The 20,538-nt window shown below is 67.6% G+C and overlaps 4 protein-coding genes across 4 annotated transcripts; 1 reads left to right on the top strand and 3 right to left on the bottom strand.

Annotated features, from left to right (window-relative positions):
* Positions 1–125: 125 nt before the first annotated feature.
* On the bottom strand, positions 126–3,209 carry ALG3 (ALG3 alpha-1,3- mannosyltransferase). Its single transcript, XM_075716839.1, has 9 exons — positions 2,897–3,209; positions 2,466–2,565; positions 2,231–2,378; positions 1,884–2,044; positions 1,612–1,732; positions 1,085–1,290; positions 776–852; positions 423–567; positions 126–315 (listed from the first exon to the last, which is right to left on the bottom strand). Exons 1-9 carry the CDS (start codon positions 3,207–3,209, stop codon positions 126–128), a joined length of 1,461 nt encoding a protein of 486 aa, XP_075572954.1.
* EEF1AKMT4 (EEF1A lysine methyltransferase 4) lies at positions 3,208–7,405 on the top strand. Its single transcript, XM_075717072.1, has 3 exons — positions 3,208–3,382; positions 4,357–4,640; positions 7,103–7,405. The coding sequence occupies exons 1-3, from the start codon at positions 3,208–3,210 to the stop codon at positions 7,403–7,405; spliced, it is 762 nt and encodes a 253-aa protein (XP_075573187.1).
* Positions 7,406–9,751: 2,346 nt separating this feature from the next.
* CAMK2N2 (calcium/calmodulin dependent protein kinase II inhibitor 2) lies at positions 9,752–12,269 on the bottom strand. Its single transcript, XM_075717037.1, has 2 exons — positions 12,101–12,269; positions 9,752–9,822 (listed from the first exon to the last, which is right to left on the bottom strand). The coding sequence occupies exons 1-2, from the start codon at positions 12,267–12,269 to the stop codon at positions 9,752–9,754; spliced, it is 240 nt and encodes a 79-aa protein (XP_075573152.1).
* A 6,482-nt stretch (positions 12,270–18,751) lies between these two features.
* On the bottom strand, positions 18,752–20,325 carry LOC104037073 (mitochondrial ubiquitin ligase activator of nfkb 1-A). The gene is given in 5 exon segments (XM_075716972.1): positions 18,752–18,913; positions 18,915–19,449; positions 19,637–19,757; positions 19,846–19,933; positions 20,191–20,325. Coding segments are annotated over 5 exon segments (1,023 nt in total). The 5' UTR covers positions 20,308–20,325.
* Positions 20,326–20,538: the final 213 nt, after the last annotated feature.

Below are 20,538 nucleotides of genomic sequence, written 5' to 3'. Positions count from 1 at the left end.
TGCACAGTTCCAGGGCTCACGGCCCTCCTGGGATGGCCGGGGGCAGCCTGGGAGCCGGGTGGGGAAAGAGCAGGCAGAAGGGGCAGTCCCAGAGGCCAGTTCCCATCGTCCGGCCAGCCATGCTCTCACTGGGCTTTCTTGGAGATGGCTGCGGGCCTCCTGCTCAGCGGTGGGGTGTGCAGCACCGGGGGGGAGGCTGTGCCGTACCAGAGCTGGAGCAGGACGAGTCCGTGGCAGATGTGGAGGGAGAGGGAGCTGCAGACCGTGGAGGGGTAGGTGTTCCAGCAGAGCTCGATCACGCCCAGCAGCAGCACCCTGCAGGGGAGAAAGCTGGGGGTCAGCATGGGAGGGGGACACGCCAACCCCCCTCACTCCCAGCCCCCCCCGGCAGCTGGGTGGTCCCCCTCCCTGGCAACACGCACTTGGGCATGTGGGCGAGCTTGGCGGTAGGGGTGCACCAAAGTAAGTAGGGCAGGGTGTGGAAATACCAGACGTAGAACTGGTAGTGCAGGGAGCGGCTGCAGCAGACGCCCAGGAAGTTGGAGGAGAAGAGGACGAAGACGATCTGTGCGCTGGCGTTAAGGGGACAAATGCAGGGCGCTGAAGGTGGGATCCCGCAGCAGTTCCCCAGCCGTACAGCACAGCTCCATCCCCCAGGCCAGGCAGGTCCCGACAGCGCGGCAGGACCAGCAGCCTGCGAATGTCGAGCCCGAGGTCCGCCCTGCCCTGCCCTGCCTTCTCCCCTGTCCTTGCTGCCCACCCTGCCAAAGGATATTGTTGACAGTCAAGGGAGGGGACGGGTGTTTCCTTTCGGTAGGATCCTTCAGCAGAGCCAGGATGCTCTCTTTGGACCTGCGGGGGAAGCACAAACATCGATCTCAGCTGCTGGAAGTCTCTCCCACCCCGACCTTCCCCTGCGAGCCATGATGCCTAGGCAGTGCACTCCCCGAAATGGAACAGTAACTCCTCCCCCCTCCTGCCTGCAACCCCAGAACTGCAGCCCTGCGGACCCATATCCTGCACCCTGGGGCTGATGGGGATCAGCTGACAGGGACCAGCACCCACAGGGAACCCCAGGTCTCACCTGTGCCACCGGTGCAGTGCAAAGAGCCCCAGGCCAGCCAGGTGAGCCAGGAGCAGCGCAGCATGGAAAGCCCGATTCTGGAAAACCTCTTCTGGGAGGAAGCGCCAGTTCACCGTCCATTTGAACTGGAACTGGCGGCCCAGGTCGAAGGAGCGAGTCAGGTACCCCACAGGGTTCACCAGCAGGAAGGGCAGCCCCAGAATCACCTGCCAGAGACAGACCAGCACCCTCGCAGCAGCGGTAAGCCAGGTCTCCATCACCCTTGCCACCTCCTGAGAACCCCAGTACCGCGTGGAATGGCAGGGCCAGTCAGCCAAAGGTGGGAGCCCCGTGAAAAAGATTATTTATCAACCTCCAGCTTGCTGTGTGGGGCCAACCCAGATGCTGGTGCCACTGTACATCCACCCAGAGGTCTCCAGCCCCTAGGACAGCCAGGCAGGATGCTGCGATGCAGGCAGGTCAGCCCTCTCCCCCCTGCCGATGGGGCTGCCAGCCTGCCCCTGTAGCCAATTTGACCAAGGACCCACCTGGAGCAGAGCACATATGCAGAGCTTGGGGATACAGCCCAGGAGACCGAACCGCTGGAGGAGGAGGAATAGAAGTCCAGGCGCGAAGAGCAGAATGTTCATCTTCACAGACACAGCCAGGCTGAGTGGGAAGCTGCATTACCACTGCGGCCCCCCCACACGGGTGCCCAGGCAGCCCCCGGGCTGAGCGCGGCCTCCTCCCTGGGGCCGAGCTCGCTCATGCACACAGCACGCCATGAAGAGCAGCCCCCGCCCTGCCCCCGGACCCTCACCTGAAGAGGAGGCAGCCCCAGGACCAGTGCTCCTCCAGGAAGAGGTTGATAGCGAGGAAGAGGATGGCCATGGCGACGGGGTCGTTAAAGAGCCGCAGGACAAAGATGGAGTGGATGCGGTAGGAAGCGCAGCACATGAAGAAGAAAACATATGGGGGGACCTTGCAGGGGACAGAGAGACACAAGGGCAATCAGCAGCCTGTCCTGGACCCCCCGCTGCCACCGAGCCCCTCCAAACCTCAGACCCCCAACCCTGACCTCCTGCCCAGTCCATTTTGCCTGGGTGAGGACTCAGCAGAGCAGGAGAGGCCCTGAGGCGGCCCCGAGGTCTCCTGGCTCCAGGCTACCTTGTTGGTTCGGCAGTAGATGCGGAAGACGAGGAGAAGGTTGAGGAGGTAGAGGCCAGCGAACAGGTACTGCGCCAGGCGGATGTCCGCACCGCGGCCCGTGGCATAGTACAGGCCCAGGAAGATGTAGACGAAGCCGGCGGGGTAGCTGTGGAGAGACGGTGGTGAGGGGCCAGACCTTGGGGACCCCCCGGGAGCCCCCCGTGGCGGGGAGCTCGGCTGTCCCATCACTCACACCAGCGGCCCCGTGTCGCCCTTCAGCTGGGTGTAGTCGAGGGTCCCGTTGGCAAACCCCTCCACCTCCTCCATGTAGGCCTTCCAGTCGATCTCGGTGTCTGCGGGGACGGGCGGGGGTCAGGCGGGGCGAGGGGGGCTGGGGGGCACCGCGGGCAGGGGCTCCCCCACCTCCAGAGCCCACGGCCCTGCCCCGCACCCCCCCCACCAGCCCCCCGCGGCCCCATCCAGGCCCCCCCAGCCCGCCCCCGTCCCCCCCCCGCCGCCCTGGCCGGGGGATGCTGTCACCCACAGGGGCCGGGGCAGCCCTGTCACCCTGCCAGCGGGGCCTGGCCCCCGGGGGAGCAGCCCAGCGCCGCCCAGCCCGGGGACGAGCTGTCACTGCCCGGAGGCCCCCGCCGCGCCCCCGGGCAGGCCCCCCCCGGCACTCACAGGGGACCCTGCGGATGACCCAGAGGTTGACGCCGCCCTCGGCCAGGCAGAGGCAGGCGGCCACCAGCGGGGTGTAGCTGGGCTCCAGCAACGCCGCCCGCCGCTCCCGCCAGACCCGCCGCAGCGCCGCCGCCCCCCCGCCCCGCCGCCATGGCCGCCCCGCCGCGCCGCTCCCCTCTCGCTCCGTTCCGCTCCGTTCCGCGTTGCCGGCCGGAGCGCTTAGGCCGGTGCAACCGCCGAGACCGGAAGCCGCACGTGGGGGCGCGGGCGGCACGTGGCGCCCGGTGCTCCCCCGCCCCGCCCCGCCCGGCATGGAGCAGCAGCGGCGCGCGCCCGCCGCCAACCGCCGCTACCGGCAGCGCCGCTTCTGGGACGCGCTGTACCGGCGGGAGGGCGCCGAGCCCCGGGAGTGGCTGGGGGGGCTCTCCCGGTTCCTCCCGCAGCTGGAGGCCGAGCTGCGCCCCGGTGATCGCATCCTCGTCCTCGGTACGTGCCCGGGTGGAGCGCGGGAGCGCGGGCGGGGCTCGGGGTCCCGCCGGTGGGTGCGCCGGCACCGGGCGCGAGGGGGCGCTGCGGCGCCCGGCCGGTACCGGGGGCAGCGCCCGGCCCGGAGGGGCGGCCCCGCTGCCGGGGTGCGGGCGGGCGGCGGGGCCCGGTACAAGCGGCCCCGGGCCCGGTACAAGCGGCCCCCGGCCCCACCTGCGCGCTGCTCCGCGCCGGCCCGGCAGGTTCGCCCGCGGCCCCCCCCCCCCCCGGCCGCGCCGGGCAGGCGGGATTAGGCGGGTGTAATCACCGATCCTGTTAGCGGATCAGCCGCCGCCAGCTGCGCTTAATAGCCCCCAAATCCGCCCCCCGGGATCTCCCCGGCCCCCCCGGCGAGCGGCTCCCCCGGCGAGCGGAGGGGGCCTCCCCCGTGCCCGCCGCACCCCGGGGCCCGGGTCCTGCTGGGGCCACCCCGGCCCCGGACGGGCGGGGTGCTGGCCCGGGACAGCCGTCCCTCCGTCTGTCCCTCCGTCCGTCCCTCCCGGCTCAGTCCCCCCAAATGCTGCGCGCTCCCCTAATTTGCCACCGGCCCCTGCCCCACAGCAGGCTCCTGGGGGGCACGGCCGGCTCCTGCCCCGCGGCGCTGCCGGGGCAGGACTGGGGACCCCCCTGCCCCCAGCACCCCCACGTCCCGCCCCGGGGTGGGGGGACCCGGTGCGCGGGGGCTGCGCCGGGGCAGGGGCTGCTCTCGCCCCGCGGTCCTGCAGGGCCGGGAGCCCAAAGCCGCCACCTTGCAGGAAGGGGGTAATTAAGAACGAGCGCAGCGCCCACTAATTAGGGGCGAGGCGATGACCTGCTCCCTCTCTAGCTGCCCCAGCCCGTCCGCACCCTTCCCTGGGTCCGAGGGAGCAGGGTTGGGGTGCAGGCAGCCCCCCCACGGGCACCCCGAGCCCCGGCTGAGCCGTGCCCCCGCGCAGGCTGCGGCAACAGCGCCCTGAGCCACGACCTGCACGAGCTGGGCTACACCGACGTCACCAGCATCGACTTCTCCCCCGCCTGCATCGCGGCCATGCGCGCCCGCTACGCCCGCTGCCCCGGCCTGCGCTGGGCCGTCATGGACATCCGCGCCCTCGCCTTCCCCGACGCCTCTTTCGACGTGGTGCTGGAGAAGGGCACCCTCGACGTGCTGCTGGTGGAGGAGACCGACCCGTGGGACGTCTCGCCCCAGGCGGCCGCCGCGATGCAGCGGGTGCTGACGGAGGTATGGGGTGGGGGGAGCTGGGGGCAGAGGGTGGACCCCATCCCCATTTGGGCTGGGTGAAGGTGCAGAACATCCCCTCGCCACCCTGCTTCCCTGGGGATGCCCCGGACGGTGCCTCTGCCCCCCTGGATGGTGCCTCTGTCCCCTCTGCTACCCTGCAAAGGGACATCCAGGGGGTCCTGGCACCCTTCGGGGTGGGAAACCCCTCCTTGCTCCCCCATCACCTTCTCCCCAGGGAGGTAGATGGAGCAGAGAGTGTCCCTGGGGACCCAGTCCCCCAGCTGGGTGTCCCCCCTCTTTATTTGCACCCTAAATGTGAAGAGGTGGCAGTAAAAATGGGCCCCATCCTGGCATGGGTGGCTGTAAGGGCACCCAAGGATGCCTGAGGGGGACCTGGGGGGGGACACACAGAGGTGGCCCTGCCCACCTAGGGCAAGGTGATGATCACAGGGCTGTGGTAGGCTCTCGCCCCCCCACCCCGGTTTCGGTCTCATTAGCCGGAGTCCCCATCGGTCTGGGGTTGCCATGGCAACCCCCGTCAGCATCGACAGGGCCCTGGCGTTGCCACGGGGATGGGCGATGCCTCCGGGCCGGATTAATTGGCAGCGGAGGCAGGGACCCGATTGAACCTGCCCGGGCACTGGGGTGTGGGTCCTGGCAGCCTCCCCCGCCCCGGGGGAATAACTGCAAGGATAATTAATTGCTGTGCCTGCCCGCCACCCTTGGGTGCGGGCACGGGGTGCTGGGAGGGTGCTGATGGCTACTGCCCCCCCATCCTTTCCTGTCCCCCCCGAGCCCAGGAGGGAGCGGGACCCCCGGCGCTGTGGGCAGCGGGGCTGTCCTCGCTACCCGGGCCCTGCCCTGCCAGCACTGCTGCCTGTCCTTGTCATTTGGCCAAACAGCAAGGATTTAGCTCTTTTTTTTCCCCCTTTTTTTTTTCCCTTTTTAATCCCCCACTCAATCCCTGCCCTCCCCCAGCATCACTGGGCACCAGCCTCTGACTGAAGCTGGTCCCCACTGTCCTTGTCCCTGGGGGGATTCGTGGGGCCTTCCCACCCACTTGCTGCTTTGCTGGTCCCTCCATGGGGGTCCCGCCGTGGCTGGCACCCCCCTTCTGGCTGGCACCCTTCACGGGGGGGCTGGGGTTTTCACAGCCTCTGTCCTGCTCTCCTTGGGGGGGGGACGTAAGGACCCAAAAATCCGCCCTGCCTGTGGGGATGCCCTGGGGACAGCCCTGTCCTGGTGATCCAGGGGCGACGAGGAGGGGGCGATGGGTCAGTGCCAGAGCGGGGAGCAGCCACCCTCGCCCCCCCGCGCCGGCCGGCGGATGGGAAGGTTTCCTGCGCCCGTCTCTAAGCAACAGCCCTCTATTAAAGAGGGATGGGATGCGGGATGCCTCTCGCTCGGCTCCAGCCGGAGATCCCCGCCTTCCCCCAGCCCCAGGGACCCCCATGCCTGTCAGCTGGGAAGCCGTGGGGTCTTTCCAGGATGGATGCATCCGGCGCTTTGCAGGAGGGATGCTGAGCGGGGTGGCCAGAGGGGGGATGCAGGGACCTGCCTTCCCCTTTTCCTGGCCAAAACCACTAAGGTTTGGCTTCCCCTTTTCCTGGCCAAAACCGCTAAGGTTTAGTTCAAAAGCCCCCACCGCAGTGGGGTGGGGACACACACAGGCTGCCTGCTGCCCTCTCCATCCCGGGCCCCAGCCAGCACTGAGCCGTGGAGCTTCCCGGCAGGATTAAACCAGAGCTCAGGAAACCCCCCCTTGGCCCCAGCCCTCTCCCCTGCCGCAGTGGCTCCCTGCCCTTGCCGGGAGGCGGGGGGGGCCAGGGGTGTCCCCCCCTGGGGCAGGGTGCTGGCAGGGGGGGGCTGCTGGCTGGGGGGCCGCCCGCCCGCCCTGGGCGCTGCCTTTGCATGCCGAGCACGCGAGCGCTGGCCGTAAAAGCCTTTTGACATTGGATAAAGCCAGGCAAGAAAATTGATGTTCTTTTCCATCCTGTTAGCGGGGGCTTAGTTCCAGCGGGGAGAAAATGGTGATTAAAAGGGTTGAGTCCTTTCCCATCCAACCCCCCCGCCCCACCTTGGATGCTGGGTGTTGGCGGGGAGGGGTGGGTGGGATGGGGGTGTCCCACACTGCTCTGGGGGGGCCCCATGCCTGGGAGGGTGAAGCTTTTCCCTGCACCAGGGTTGGATCTCCACGCTGTCTGCTATGGATGGGGGCAAAGAGTTTTGGGGTGCAGGTTGTGTGGGGGGACCCCCGTTCCCCATTGCCACCGAGCTGCAGGTGGTGTGGGGACATGTCAGAACTGGGGGTGGGGTGGGGGGGGCAAGGTTAGGACAGGAGATTTGGGGGTGCAAGCGGAGAGGCTGGGGGGGGTTCTTTGGCAGGTGGTGATGGGGATCCCTGGGGATGGGGGTGTACCTCACTGTGTGTCCCCTGCATCCCGGGGGTTCTCCTGCCACAGGTGAGCCGGGTGCTGCGCCTGGGGGGCTGCTTCATCTCCATCACCTTCGCCCAGCCCCACTTCCGCAAGCCCCACTACGCCCAGGAGGCCTTCGGCTGGTCCCTGCGCCACGCCGCCTGCGGGGACGGGGACGCCGGCGCCTTCCACTACTTCCTCTACGTCATGCGCAAGGGGCAGCCCCTGGACGCCCCCGACCTGGCCCTGGGGCGACGGCTGCACCAGCCCCCCCCGCCCCCCGCCCCACCGCCGCCCCTGGCCCCCCCAGACAACGACGAGGACTATCTCCTTGCCATCGAGCTGTGACTCGGAGGGGGGCTTCCCCGGCCTCCCTCCCACCCAATAAAACCTTAAGCTGCTCCACCCTCACGGGTGGGGAATGGGGAACCTATGTGTGTCCCCCCGCAGACTGCCCACTGATGTAATGGGAGAAAAAGGGGGGCTTGGCCTCCTCCTGGGGGGCAGCGGGATGCTCTGGGGAGCGGGAGTGCCCCCCCCCGCCCTTCCCTCGCCGGGCTGGAGAGCAGCCAGGGCTCTGGGCTTTGTGGCCGGTAATGAAACCAAATCGGGTTTAATTCCACCCATCCATCTTGTGGGGAGCGGCTCCCTGCCCCCCCCGCCTCCCCCCCTGGCACAGGCAGCTGGGCTGAGGCAGGACGGGGGGTGCTGGCACTGGGTGCAGGGGGTAGGATGGGGGGGGTTCTCGCTGAGCCCCATCCTGCCACGGGGACCCCCGGGCCAGCCTCCTCGGCCGTGGGGGTGCGCAAGGGCACCGTGTCCTTGTCACCCCCCCAGCTGGGCAATGGGGGGTCCGGGCTGGGACGTGCCAGCACAGGGCTGGGGGCACCACGGGGCATGTGTGCCCCGTCCCCCCTCCATCCCCGCTCCTGGCTGCGGTGACAAGCGTGGTGCGCCGCACACACCCGGCCCGTGCCTGGGGCCAGCAGCGTGGTGACACGCGTGTGCCGGGGCTGGTGACACGTGTGTGCCAGGGCTGGTGACAGGCGTGCCAGCAGGGCTGGCTGCGCGTGGGTGCCGGTGCGTGGGTGCTGGCATGGCGGCTGCAGCGGGTGCGCAGGGGCTACCGGGTGGGTCCCCGGGGGCTGTTCGGGCACCAAACACCCCCAGGGTGGGCGATGCCGGCGGGCGCGGAGAAGACCCCTCCTCAGAGGGATGGTGGTAACGTACCGAAGAGGCGCGAGCTGCCGAGCTGCTATTTCGGGCAAAAGGCGTAAGTGGGTCACCCGGTGGCTCCCCCCGCGCCAGGAGCTGGCAAAGGACTCCGGGGTCAGCCCCCCCCACACTCCGCCATGCCATCCCATCCCGCAGCCACCCTGAAAGCCAGCCGGCGCATGGGAGGGACGGAAAGGAGCAGGCGGCTGCTGGCCTCGCCTCGGTACATGAATGTATTTTATTCATTGCATTTTGTTCACCAGTACAGTGAAAAATGGCATTTAAATTTACAATGGATCATTTGTAGAACATCATGACACAAGTATCTTTTTTTTTTCTTTTTTTTTTTTGTGGTTTTTTTTTTCTCGGTTTTGTTTTTTGTTTGGTGTTTTTTTGTTGGTTTTTTTTTTTTTTTGCGTCGTCGTCTCCATAAATGCCACTCGTAGGTTATTGAAAAAGATGACGAGTTTCTCATGCACATCAGACCCCCCCGAGAAGCTTCTTAAAAAATAAAATTAAATTAAAGTACAAAATTAAAAACAACGACTCAGGCCGGTCCCTGCCCTCCCCGCTCCCCCACCCCCGGCCCCACTACCCTCGAGTGAGGGGCATGGCCGGCACCCCCCCAGCACCCACAGCCGGCCCGAAGGGCTCTGGCCCTGGCGCTGCTGGGAGTGGGCTGCAGCAGCCGATGGTGCTGCCAAACCCTCCGGCCGGTCCTGCTGCTGGCGGTGGGGGTAAGGCCGGGGGGTCCCCACTCCCCTCCCCACATCTTCGGCTTTCTTCGTGCTCCCTCCATCTTTCTCGCCCCCCCCCCCCCCTTTTATTTTTCCCCCTCCGTTTTTTCTTCTTTTTTTGTCTTTTTTTTTCTTATGGAAAAAAATATGAACCTTTTTTGTTTGTTTGTTTGTTTTCCCGATGCGGTTACTTCAACATCTCAACATCAGCAGATCGTTTTTAACAAAGATTCGGATATAAAAATACAAATATGAGGAGTTTCTGTTTAAAAAGAAGCGTGCCGGAGTGGTGGGGCTGACCCTCGGCCCCAGGACCGGGCGCCCGGGCCACCAAGCTCATGCAAAAAACGATGGAGCAAAAAATGTCTCTGGACAGCAGCGCTCCCCCCCCGCTCGTGGGGCCGGATCCGCCCCGGGATTCGGGGACCCCCCCCCGCCAAGGAGGATGGGGAGGGGGGGGACGCGCCGCGGAGCGGGGGGGGCTGGACCCCCCACCCCGGGGAGGGGGGGGGTGTCTTTGCCCAGGGTGGGGGGCTCGGCGGGGGTCCTCTCCCCCCCGGGGGAGGCGGAGGGGTAAAGTGCATGGCTCGGGGGGGGGGTGGTGGCCGCAGAGCCCCCCCCGGGCCGGGGGAGGGGGGCACGGGCACGGCCTCCCCCTCCTCGTCGGCGGCCCAGCCAGCATGCGGGGCCGGGCGGGCTGGGAGCAGGGCTCGGCCTGCGGGTCCTGGCAGCGGGTCCCGGCTTACACCCCCGGCGGCGACTTCTCCGTCATGCCCTTGAGCACCTCGTCTATCCGGTCATCCTCGATCACCACTGCGGGGACAGGCGGGGGGGGTGCGTGGGCGAGGGGACGCAAGCCCGGCCTCTGCCCCCCCCCCCACCTCTCATCCCACTCACCACCCCAGGAGGGCTCCAGATGTGCCCCCCAGATGCCGGGGAGCAGGGCGAAGGGGCGCAGGTGGGTGCAATTGGGGGGGGAGGGGGATCGCCACCCCCCCCCCCGCCCGGCTTGGGTAGGGGCAGCATCCCCCCCCTGCAGCCAGCCAGCTGCCTCTGGATGGGTGGTTTGGGAAAGGGGGGGGCAGGAAAGACCAGGAAGGACCCCCCCTCCTCTCTGCGGCAGGCGCTGATGAGAGCAACAGGACTGGAATGGGTAATGACCCAGCGGGGGGGGCACCGCCAGCTCGGCGGGGGTGGCAGCCAGACCCCCGTCAGCATTGCCCGCTGCGCAGGACACCCCCCCCCTCCGCCACCGGCATCGCTGGCGGGGGAGCTGGACAGCCCCCCGTCAGCACAGCGGGCTGCATGGACCCCCAACCAGCAGCATCACCGTGGGGGGCTGAAGAGCCCCCCCGTCAGCATCACCTGCTGGGCAGCCCCCCCGTCAGCATCACCCCCGGGAGGCTGGACAGACCCCCATCAGCATCACCATCGGGGGGCTACACAGACACCCCCCACATCAACATCACCGTCCAGGCAGATACCCCCCCCCATCACCATCACCCTCAGGGGTGCTGGACAGACACCCCCCACATACACATCACTACTGGGGTGCTCAGCAACCCCCCCCCACCACCACCCTGGGGGCGGATTGGCCAGAGCCCCCCCACCCCCATCACGAGCATCACCGGGGGAGCAGACAGACACCCCCCTCCCATCACCACCGAGGGGGAACCAGCCCCCCAGTCACCGCCGGGGGGGTCTGCCAGACCCAGCCACCACCACCGCAAAGGGGGGTGGGTGGAGCAGGCAGCAGCTCAGCCCCCCTCAGCCCCCCTGTGCTGGGAGGGGGGCTCTGTTCCCCCCCCCTTTTGCCCCTGCAGCTCAAGGAGGGGTGTTTGCCTATGGGGGTCCCCCAAGCAGGTGTGGTGGGGGCTGCAAGGAAGGCAGGGGCCATTCTCGGGGGTCCCCAAGGCATTGGGGAGGATCGACGGTGACAGATTGGGGTGCAGGGGAGGGGGGGGGCGTTTATTTGGGTCCTGATGGAAGCAGGGGAGCTGCTGATGGGGTCTCTGCGGCAGGCAGTAAAGCAGAAGCGGGGGGGCACGCGGGTTCATGGAGTCCTGGGGGGACAGTAAACCGGGGGGGGGAGTGGTTTGTTGATCAGCATCGCCGGCAGCTGCTGATGGGGGTCTCTGCGGCAGGCAGAAATGTGGAGGGAGAGAGATTTATGGGGCTGGGGAGGGGGGTGTTTATAGGGATTGGGGGGGGGGGGCAGTCCGAGGGGATGTGGGGGCAATTCCAGGGGTGCTGAGGAGCAGTTCCGGGGGGGTCCCGGGGGCATTCGCGGCTGTGCCGGGGGGCAGCCCCAGGGATGCTTGAGGACAGTCCCGGGGGCAGCCCCAGGGATGCGGCAGGGTAGTCCCGGGGGCAGCCCCCGGCTGCGGGGGGTGTGGGGCAGCGCTGGGGGGGCAGCGCTGGTGTCCGGAGCTGGGGACGGGGGGGGGCCTGCGGTTCTGGGGCAGTGCCGGGTGCCCGTCGCAGAGCTGGGGGTGCCAGGGATGCCGGGGGGGGCAGTGCTGGGGGCGATGTGGGGCAGAGCTGGAGGTTCTGGGGATGCCGGGGGCAGTGGTGGGGGATACCGGGGGGCAGTGCCGGGGATGCTGTGGGGCAGTGCCGGGGGTGCCAGGGGACAGCGCCGGGGGTGCCAGGGATGCCGTGGGGCGATGCCGATGGCGCCGGGGGGCAGCGCCAGGGATGCGCCGGCCGGTGCCGGGGACGCCGGGGACGCAGGGGCAGAATCGAGGGTCCCAGGGATGCTGTGGGGCGGCGATGGGGACGCAAGGGCCAGCGCCGGGGATGCCGGGGGGGCAGCGCCGGGGATGCTGCAGGGCAGATCCGGGGGTCCCGGGGCAGAGCCGGGGATGGAAGGGCCGATCCGGGGGGTGCCGTGGGGCAGAGCCGGGGATGCAAGGACAGACGCGGGGGTCCCGGGGATGCCGCGGGGGCAGCGCCGGGGATGCAAGAGCCAGCGCCGGGGATGCCGCAGGGCAGACGCGGGGGTCCCGGGGACGCCGTGGGGCAGCGCCGGGGACGCCGTGGGGCTGAGGCGGGGGGTCGGGGGGGCTGAGGCGGGGGGGTCGGGCGGTACCTCTCTTGGCGCGGCCGATCTGTCCCAGCTTGGGGGGCCGCTTGCCCTGGTTGCCCCCGAAGAAGGCGTTGGTGTCCTGCAGGCGGCAGCTGAAGGGCAGCTCCCCCGCCTCGGGCTCGGCGCCGTAGCGGCCCACCTTGTCCTCGCCGTAGGGCAGCACCTGCGACATGGCGGGGCCGAGCGGGCCGAGCCGCGCCGCGCCGAGCCGGGAGCCGGTCTGCGGCGGCGGCGGCGGCGGCGGGGAGGAAACCCGGGCGGAAGGATGAAGTCATGCATCCGGGGGGAGCGGGGACCCCCCCGGCGGGGGGCGGCTCCGGAGCGCCGCGGCCCGGCACGGCACGGCACGGCCGGGACGGGGACCCCCGCGGCCGGTGCCCGGTGCCCGCCCGGTTGGCACGGGGGGACCCCCGCCCCAGCCCCTGTCCCGCCCCAGCGCAGGCTGCTCGCCCCGGCACAGCCTTGCCCGCGGTGGTCGCCCCGACTCGGGGGTGCCCCTAAACGCGGGGTGCCCTGTGGAGCGGGAAGCCCTTGGCGCAGCCGAGTACCCCCGTGTCGGACAGCCGCGGACCACCAGGCACAGCCGGGCCCTCCCCCAGCGCACCGAGGTGATGCCAAACAGACCCCCAGCACCCCGCTCCGGTCCCCCAGCCCACGCTGGCACCCCCAGCCCAGCCCTCAGCCTCCTGCAGCCTGGCAGGCTCAAGCCTCCCAGACCCTCAGGCCAGCGCCCACCCCGGGTCTCCCCAGGCAGGTTGCCCCCAGCCCCCCACTTGTGCCCCTTGCCCAAAACCCAGCTGGGCACCCCCTCCCACAGCCCCCCCACTGTTGGGGTCCCCCCCTTGGAGGTGCACCTGTCCAGCCCCAGTCCCTGCCAGTCCCCTTGGCCCCCCATGTATGTATAAGTGCGTCCATTTGCATGTATTTGCAGGGGCACGCAGGTGTGATTCTGCAGGTGCCCACGAGCACAGCCACATAGGGGCTGTGGCCTGGGATATCCCTTGCCCTGTAGTTTGGCCCTTCCCTGGGGGGAACTCTGCTGACAAGGGGAAGGGCAGCCATACCCTGTGGGGACCTACCAGTGGGTGAGCAAGGAGAGACCTACAGGAGTGACCCCAGTGCCCCCCCCCCCCCCCCCCCCCGTCTTTGTGTCCCCTCTACACACCCCTGCCCCAGACCCACCCTGGCCCTTTCCTCCTGCACTTTCTGCTGCCAGGGCAGTGATTGCACTAATTGGCATCAGTGGTCCTGAGTGGCCTCACCTGGGACCCCCATCCTGGTCACCTGGGGCAGGTGGCCTATTTAAGCTCAGGCTGGGGCTGCTGCTCCTTGCCTGAGCTGTGGGTAGAGCCCTGGCTCCTGGACCTGGCGGGCTGCTGGACATAATCATAATAATAATAATAGTACAGGGTGGTTGGAGAGGGCCACCCTGCCATGGGGCAGTGCTATTCCTGCTGCTCCTTTGCCTCCAGGCCCCATTGCTCATGTGGGTGTGTGCTGGGTTGCTGCAAAGCCAGAGTCCTGTGTGGTAGCGGTGCCTGCCAGCCCCATGAAAATCTCTCTCTGGGTGTCCTGAGGGAGCAAGAGTGGGGTTTTACAGGCAGCCCTGTGGTCCATCTCTCTGTTCCTGCATCTCCATAACCTGAGATCCTGTTGAAAGGTGCTGCAGAAGAGCATCAGTTGGGCTGGTCTTTGTTACAGGGCAGGTACTTCTATTTTGGGAAGGCTCAGCTGTGCCTTTCCCTTTGTGCCAGGCTCTGCAGAGCACTGGTCCCCTCCCAGAGCAGGGACAGGGCAGCGGTGCCCTCTCTCCGCTGGCAAGGCAGTACTGTTATTCCTGCCTTTGCTGGGGAACCAGCTTGAACTTTTCATGTGACGGCTTCTGCTCTTGCAAAAAGTGCCTGGGAAAATAGGCGAGAAGCCCACGCTGAGATGTGGCCTGCTTTTCCCGTCACCAAGCCCACGTGCCGCTGCCCGTGGGCAGGGACAGGCAGGCCGTGGCACGCGCGGGGCTGGGGGTGAGTGAGAAGAGGAGCAGATGGGCTGTGTGGGATGTGAGCAGGGCCGGTGCTGCGCTCCAGGAGGGTTTCCAGCCTGGCAGGCTCCTGGGGAGAGGCTTGAGAGGGGTCACCCTGGGAATGGCCCTGCTTATCCCACACCTGTATCTGTACAGTGCCTTGCACCCAGGGGAGCTGCTTGGCTTGGCTGTGGTGGGGAGGAGCTCTGTGGGGCTGGCCAGGGTTTGGGGGTGTGGGAGGGACCCTCCACCCGGCCCAGGTGGGAGGAGGGCTGGGTTCGTGCCAGCACAACTGGGCTGTAGGCAGGACAGGGCAGCACCGTGGCTCTGGGCGCTGCATCTCCTTGGGACATCTCTAGTCTCTGGCTCCCAAAGGGTGCTGCTGGTCATGCATCCCGGGGAGGGGGTGTACCAGGGACCTGAATGCAGGTGGGTGGGCAGGGGGGTGCAGGAGGGACCCCACCCTCATCCCCTGCCAGTGCAGGTTGCATCCCTCCACAGTGAGCCGGACACGGTGAGCTGGACTGTGTGCTCTCCTTCCTCTGGCTCTCATCCCACCTTCGTTATCTGCCTTTTAGCAGCCACGCAATCTCCTTTCTCACTTCCTTTGCAGCCTTTTGTCCAACACAAAGCCTGCTCCAGCGGGAAGAAGTGGCCGTGGGAGTGGGAAGCAGGTGGCTCTTCCGGCCCTGGCTCCTTAAACCTGGGCCACAGCCCCCAGGCTGGGACACCTTGCAGGTGATGCAAGGGCTGGGGGCCAGCCATGACCCCCCCTGGGGTGGATATGGGGCACGGGGCCGGGCTCCCAGCTGCAGTGGGGCTGGCAACGGAGAGTGCGCGGCATTGCCCGGCCTCGGGCAACGCTCTGGGAGCCCGCTGGCACCTGCAGTGACCCAGCCCCACAGCTGGATGCTGCCGCTGAGCCCTGCACCCTTGGTGGGGATTTGGGTGCCAGCTCCAGGTGCTTTGATGGAGGTGAGCGGGTTCCCCTGCAGTCACTGGTGCTTCAAGTGGTTTCAGAGTGGAGAAATGCCTTGTGTGTGCACAAGCTGCCCATGGGGGGGCACGTCCTGCCCAGGCTCTGCAGGGACCCCCGGGCAGCGAGAATTGGACTGGAGCACCCGGTGGGCCCCAAGGCCTGGCAGGGACGGGGCCGGTGGCCTGGCAGGCAGCGGCTGGATGGCAGGGGGCTGGGAAGAGGCAGGAGGCATCAGCCACCAGACCCAGGGCTTTCTCTGGTGCAGGTCCAGAGACTGTCGGAGCTGTCCCCCGGGGCTGGGAGTGCCGGGGTTGGCCCCACGGGGTTGGGGGCTGCAGAGGCATGCCTGGAGGCCGGCTCTGGTGCTTCCATCTGCGCTGCTTCCAGCCCTGCCAAGAAACGTGAAATGGCAACTTCTGCTCCGTGGCAGTGGCAGCCACGGCCCGGGGGACCTCGCCGAGTGCCAGCTCCCTGCTGCCAGCACCGCCACTCTCTCAGAGCACCTGGCCCTGACCCGGCATGGGGGACTGGCAAAGGTCACCAACAAGGTCGGGGATGTCTCCCACCTTGGCTATTGATGCCAACTCTCGGTAGCCAAGTGGATCCCAGGAGGCAGGGCCCAGGTGGGGATGCTGCTGTGTGTGCTGCCCGTGCCATGGTCGGGCAGCTCCTTTGCACAGGCGTTTTGGGGGAGTGGAGACACGCACCCGGGCTGGGCGCGGGCGGTGGGGATGGCCATGTGTGCTGATGGTTGTGGTGGCCTTGTCACCGTAGTGAGGAGATGTTGGGGGACAGGGGACAGGCACCCTGCTCGGCAGCTGTGCTGTGGGTGAGCCCAGGGCAAGCGTGGGACAGCAGCGTGTTCCTCGCCCTGTGCTGTGCCCGCAGCCAGCGATGGGGGAAGATGAGGCCAAAAAGCCCTCCCTGGAGGGAAAGCACCTTTCCCAGGGAGGAAGGGCTCAAGCCTTCGCAGGAGAGCTGTGGCCAGCCAGCAGGTTGTCACTAGTGAGATGAGTTTGTCCGTCTCAGCGCACAGGCTTTGGAAGAGGGTGCTCGCAAGGGGCCTCTGATTGTAAGTCGGGGCAGGTGAAAGGGGGGTGGCACTGTCCCCATCCCTCACACGAGCTGCCCGGGGCACAGGCACAGTCCCAGCGATGCCGTGGCTGCATCCGAGCAGATGGGGCACCCCCAGCACGCTGCTTGGGGCAGGGGCTTCACAGAGGGTCCCCTGCCCCAGGTCTGGGGCGAGGGGGGGGAGGCTGACCCCGGGGGGGGGGGGGGGGGGAATGAACACCCTGCTGGGGTGTGGGGCTCCATCCTCATCTGTCACCACATCTTTGGTCACCATGACAACAGACAGGGAGGCAGGCGGGAGCGGGCTGGCAGCCCGGGGGGGTGCGGGTGGTGGCCGCTGGCACCTGTGGGGACCCTGCAGGGCCAGGGGGGCCACTGGCAGGACGCCTGGGTCCCTCTCAGGCCCTGGGTGGCGGGGAGGGAGGCTGGGCAGGGCTCAGCCCGGGCACTGTGAGCTCCCTGCTGTCCTGCTCTGGACCAAAACTCCCAGGGGAAGGGCAAGGGTGGGGGGGCGGGAATGGGGGCACAGCGGGTTCGGCTGTGGGCGCAGGCGCTGTGGCACGGCCGGGCAGCCCCTGTGCCGGGCGGTTTGGCACGGCGAGGCTTTGGCTGGCGCCGAGCTGAGCGGTTGAGTCACGCTGCTGCCCGGAGCGGTGCCAGGCAGGGCTGCTCAGCGGGGTCTGCGTGTCCAGGCCGCCGTGGGGCTGGTGGCCTCCCAGGGGTGGCAGAGACCCAAAGTGGGGGGGATATAGCATAGGGCTGTGCCCCAGCACGGGGTGACACGCTCCCCATATTCCTCCAGCACAGGGGATGTGTCCCCTGCCCCGGGCACCCTCAGCACCTGTGGGGACAGAAGGGAGCGGGTGGCTGCAGGTCCCTCTCTGGCTGTCGGGCCCCGGGGAACGAGGCGAGCAGTCTCGGGGAGCACGGGCACCCCCTGCCCCCCCCCCGGCCCACGCACCCACTCGCGCCAGCAGCTCTTGGCACGCGGGGAGTGTGTTCCTGGCAGCCCGGCCCTCTCCCATCTGGTATTTATCTCCTTCCCGAAATCCCTCCTGCTGCGGGGGGGGATGCCTGGCTCCGGGGGGGGGACCCGGGCCTCACTGCTCACTCTGCAGCACGGGAGTCACCATGCTGTTGTGGGGAAGAGGCTGGGTTGAAAGATGGCAGGGGGAGAGGAGGGAAACCTCCCCCACCCCGAAAACGCATGTGGGTCCCAGGAGGTTTTGCTGGGTGCTCTGGGGCATCGTGGCTGGCTGCAGGCCCTGGGGGCAACACCACAGGGGCACTTTCGCCCCAAGCAAGCTCCCAGCCCCAAACTGGTAGCAATGGGGGCTGCTGCCCTGGGGAGGGGGCACATCATCCCCTTGTGTCCCCCCACCCCCTGCTGCTGTCTGGCTGCCAGAGGCCTGCCAGCGCTCCCCCTCACCCCCCCCAAATCCTGGGTGCCCCAAAGCCACAGGAGCCAGGAGAGCCCGTGGGTTGCCTGGGCAACTGCAGCCAGGCACTGATGGGGAGCGGTCCAGGGGAGCAGTTGCCATGGAGACCAGAGGAGCGCGATTGCCTTGGCAACAGTCCTGTTCCCCCCCTCTTCGGGGCTGTATCCTGAGGAGGTGTACCCTGGCCGGGGGTCCCCTGCCCACCACCGGTGAGTGGTGCACACCCGGACCGGCTCCCTGGGTGGGGAGGGAGGTGGCGGTGCCCGCCTCCACACCCCCCTTCCTGGGACAGCCTTGGCTGCTGGCGCATCCCCCCTGACTTCATGGCGCGAAGGAAGAGGCAAGGCCGAGCTCGACTCCTTGGCTTTATCACTCCACACACCACCACAAGCCACTCTTGTGCCTGGTCCTGGCTGGGAGGCGGGCAGGAAAGCTGGGTGCAGCAGGGGCCGGAGGCCCGGGCAGACTCTGGGGCACCCCAGGAGTGCCCTCCCGCTCCAGGAGGAGAGCGGGGACCCTGCGGAGAGGGATGGAGGGACGCTGTCTCCCTCCCCAGGTGGCAGAGCAGCTAGAAAATGGGCATACTTCATCCCTGCCAGCCCCTGGGTGCCCCTGCACCGTCTGAGCAGTGGCTGTAGGCACACGGACAGTGGGGAGGACAACAGTGGCACCACTGCAGTGGCTCGGGGGTCTCTGTCACTCCACTGTGCCCTCTGCATCCTGCCAGCCCTGGTCTTGCCCCATCAAAGCCATGTGCTGGAAATGCCAAACAAGGGAAAAGTCCTACATGGCTTTGGCAGCGGGGCTCAGGGCTGGGAAAACGGCACGGGTCAAATAGCCACCAGGCAGAGGAATGCCCTGGTGTGGGGCAGTGGACTTGGCTTAGGCACCGAGTACGTTTCCCCCAAGCCCTCATGTTGAGGGGGGGTGTCCCTCTGGTAGACAAAGGGAAGATGAGGAGGCTATAACTCTTCCCCTCCCAAAACCAGACAGAGGGGCACACCAGCACCCTTCCCTCCCAGCAGGTATCATTCAGCTGCACACAAGGGGACAGCTAAGATCTCTGCAGGCTCCAGGCTTGGCTTGGTTCATGCTGTGCCTCCCTGCCCCGCCCTGCCCCACCCCACCCCGCCCCAAAGGTGCTCTCAGGCTTGGTAGAGGGGCACCACACGGTCAATGGGCCCCCGGCAGATGGGGCAGAGGCGGGCAGGCAAGGCCTGGAAGCAGCGGAAGCAGCAGCATATGTGGCCGCAGCCCAAGAGGACACACTCGCGGGGTCGTGTCAGGCAGATCACGCAGGAGTCCTCGGGCCCCCCCGTCCCCGGCCTCCTCACTGTCCGGCTCCTTGTCCTCAGGCTGCTGCTTGAGGCGGGCACGGCGGTAGGCACGGCACAGGGCATGCAGGAGGACGGCCAGGCCTGCCACGGCGCACAGCACGGCCGCCCCCTTCCAGAGCCCACTGGCTGACTCCAGCTCCGCCAGCACCGTCTGCCAGTCCCCCAGGCACAGGAAATACTCGCCTCCCCGGGCCGGTGGCTGGAGGTGCAGGGAGCCGTCAGGGTGCAGGGCCAGCTCCCCAATGCCTGTCAGCCCGGCCCCCACCCGCAGCATCTCCTCTGTCTCCAGGATGCCCTTGGGCTTCTCCCCGCTCAAGTACTGGCCCAGCAGGTCGCGGAAGCCGTGGGCCGGCTGCTGGAACCGCTCGTACACCGTCTCCAGCGGCAGGCAGATGGCTCGGAGCGGGCTCTCCACGCTCACCTGCGTCATCGCCTCGGTGTCTGGCGAGGCCAGCAAGAAGGGGACAGTGTAGACCTGCTCCGAGAGCACCCGCTCGCTCTCGCTCCTGCAAGCACAGAGTGCAGTGCTGGGATGTGGACAACACAGAGGAACTCTGAGCTCCTGGGGCCAAGCGGAGGGTAGGGACTAGAGCCTTTAACCGAGCCACTTTCTGCCTCTCAAGTGGCCCCAGAGGACAGCGGTCTGGACCCAACAGTGCAAGCCCACCCCTGCTGTCCCCTCCCATCGCTCACCAGCTCCGGGCCAAGCTGTTCCAGATCAGCCGATGCTCTTTCAGAAGCAGTTTCTGGATCACGCCCTGCAGCCCCTCATGGTAATGGCTGGTCAGCGCAGCTTTGGCTGGCAGCACTATGCCTAAGGACGAAGGCATAGTGCCAAGACCATGGCTGAAGGAGGAGAGCCCGGCCTCTGTCCCTAGTGTGGGGCCGCAGGGTCTCTTTACCTTCCAGGGCAACATATGGCAGGCATCTCCCATCAGCCGCAGACACCAGTGCTGGTAAGTCGTCATCAATCTGGAGCTTCGGGGCCTCCTGGAAGAGTGGGGACTGAGCGTGAACACGGGCAGGGGCAGATGGGCTGGCAAGCAGAGGGTGGGTCGTGCATGGCTTTGTGGGGATCTCTGGCAGGATGTGACCCGCTTGCTCCTGGGCATCACGACATCAGTTGAGGATGCAGCAGGCTGCAGTCATCAGCGAGGTGCACCCAAATCAAAGGCTCTGGGCCAGGCAGTGTAGGGCAGTGGGGAAGGGACAGTGGGCAGGGGAGAACATCTGAGGGACCGGGCTACCTGTATGCGTGACACGACTCTAGCTTTCTTCCTGTACAGGTAGTAGAAGAGGCCGGAGAAGGCGAGGCTGGAGCCCAGACACAGCAGCTCCCCAGGCGTGATGGGCGGCGCGTCCATGGTGCGAGGCTCAGGCGGCACGCCTGCAAGGTGAGTGTGTTGGCTGGGTGATGGGCCCTTGTCGGCCCAGGGGCAGGGATGTCCCAGCACCCCTGTCCCCGGGGCAGGGATGTCCCACTGCCCCTGCCTCTGGGGCGCTACCACCCTAGGGCCAGGCCTGCCCGTGGCCCCAGCTGGGGGCAGTTCAGCTCCAGCAGCCACAGGTGCCCGGCAGCCCCGGCCCGGCCCAGC

Source organism: Pelecanus crispus, chromosome 9 (genome assembly GCF_030463565.1).
Source record: "Pelecanus crispus isolate bPelCri1 chromosome 9, bPelCri1.pri, whole genome shotgun sequence".
Classification (NCBI taxonomy): domain Eukaryota; kingdom Metazoa; phylum Chordata; class Aves; order Pelecaniformes; family Pelecanidae; genus Pelecanus; species Pelecanus crispus.
Note: the sequence above shows the minus strand (reverse complement) of the source record. Positions and strands in the feature narration are given on the sequence as shown.

What these genes read in the sequence shown, in the direction of transcription:
- EEF1AKMT4 (XM_075717072.1), top strand. Translation starts at nt 3,208, where the DNA reads ATGGAGCAGCAGCGGCGCGCGCCCGCCGCCAACCGCCGCTACCGGCAG. An exon ending in TGATCGCATCCTCGTCCTCG is followed by an intron (nt 3,383 to 4,356) that starts GTACGTGCCCGG and finishes GCCCCCGCGCAG; the next exon opens with GCTGCGGCAACAGCGCCCTG. An exon ending in TGCAGCGGGTGCTGACGGAG is followed by an intron (nt 4,641 to 7,102) that starts GTATGGGGTGGG and finishes CTCCTGCCACAG; the next exon opens with GTGAGCCGGGTGCTGCGCCT.
- ALG3 (XM_075716839.1), bottom strand. Translation starts at nt 3,209, where the DNA reads ATGCCGGGCGGGGCGGGGCGGGGGAGCACCGGGCGCCACGTGCCGCCC. An exon ending in GCACTGCACCGGTGGCACAG is followed by an intron (nt 853 to 1,084) that starts GTGAGACCTGGG and finishes CTTCCCCCGCAG; the next exon opens with GTCCAAAGAGAGCATCCTGG. An exon ending in AAGCTCGCCCACATGCCCAA is followed by an intron (nt 316 to 422) that starts GTGCGTGTTGCC and finishes TCTCCCCTGCAG; the next exon opens with GGTGCTGCTGCTGGGCGTGA.
- CAMK2N2 (XM_075717037.1), bottom strand. Translation starts at nt 12,269, where the DNA reads ATGTCGCAGGTGCTGCCCTACGGCGAGGACAAGGTGGGCCGCTACGGC. An exon ending in GATCGGCCGCGCCAAGAGAG is followed by an intron (nt 9,823 to 12,100) that starts GTACCGCCCGAC and finishes CTGTCCCCGCAG; the next exon opens with TGGTGATCGAGGATGACCGG.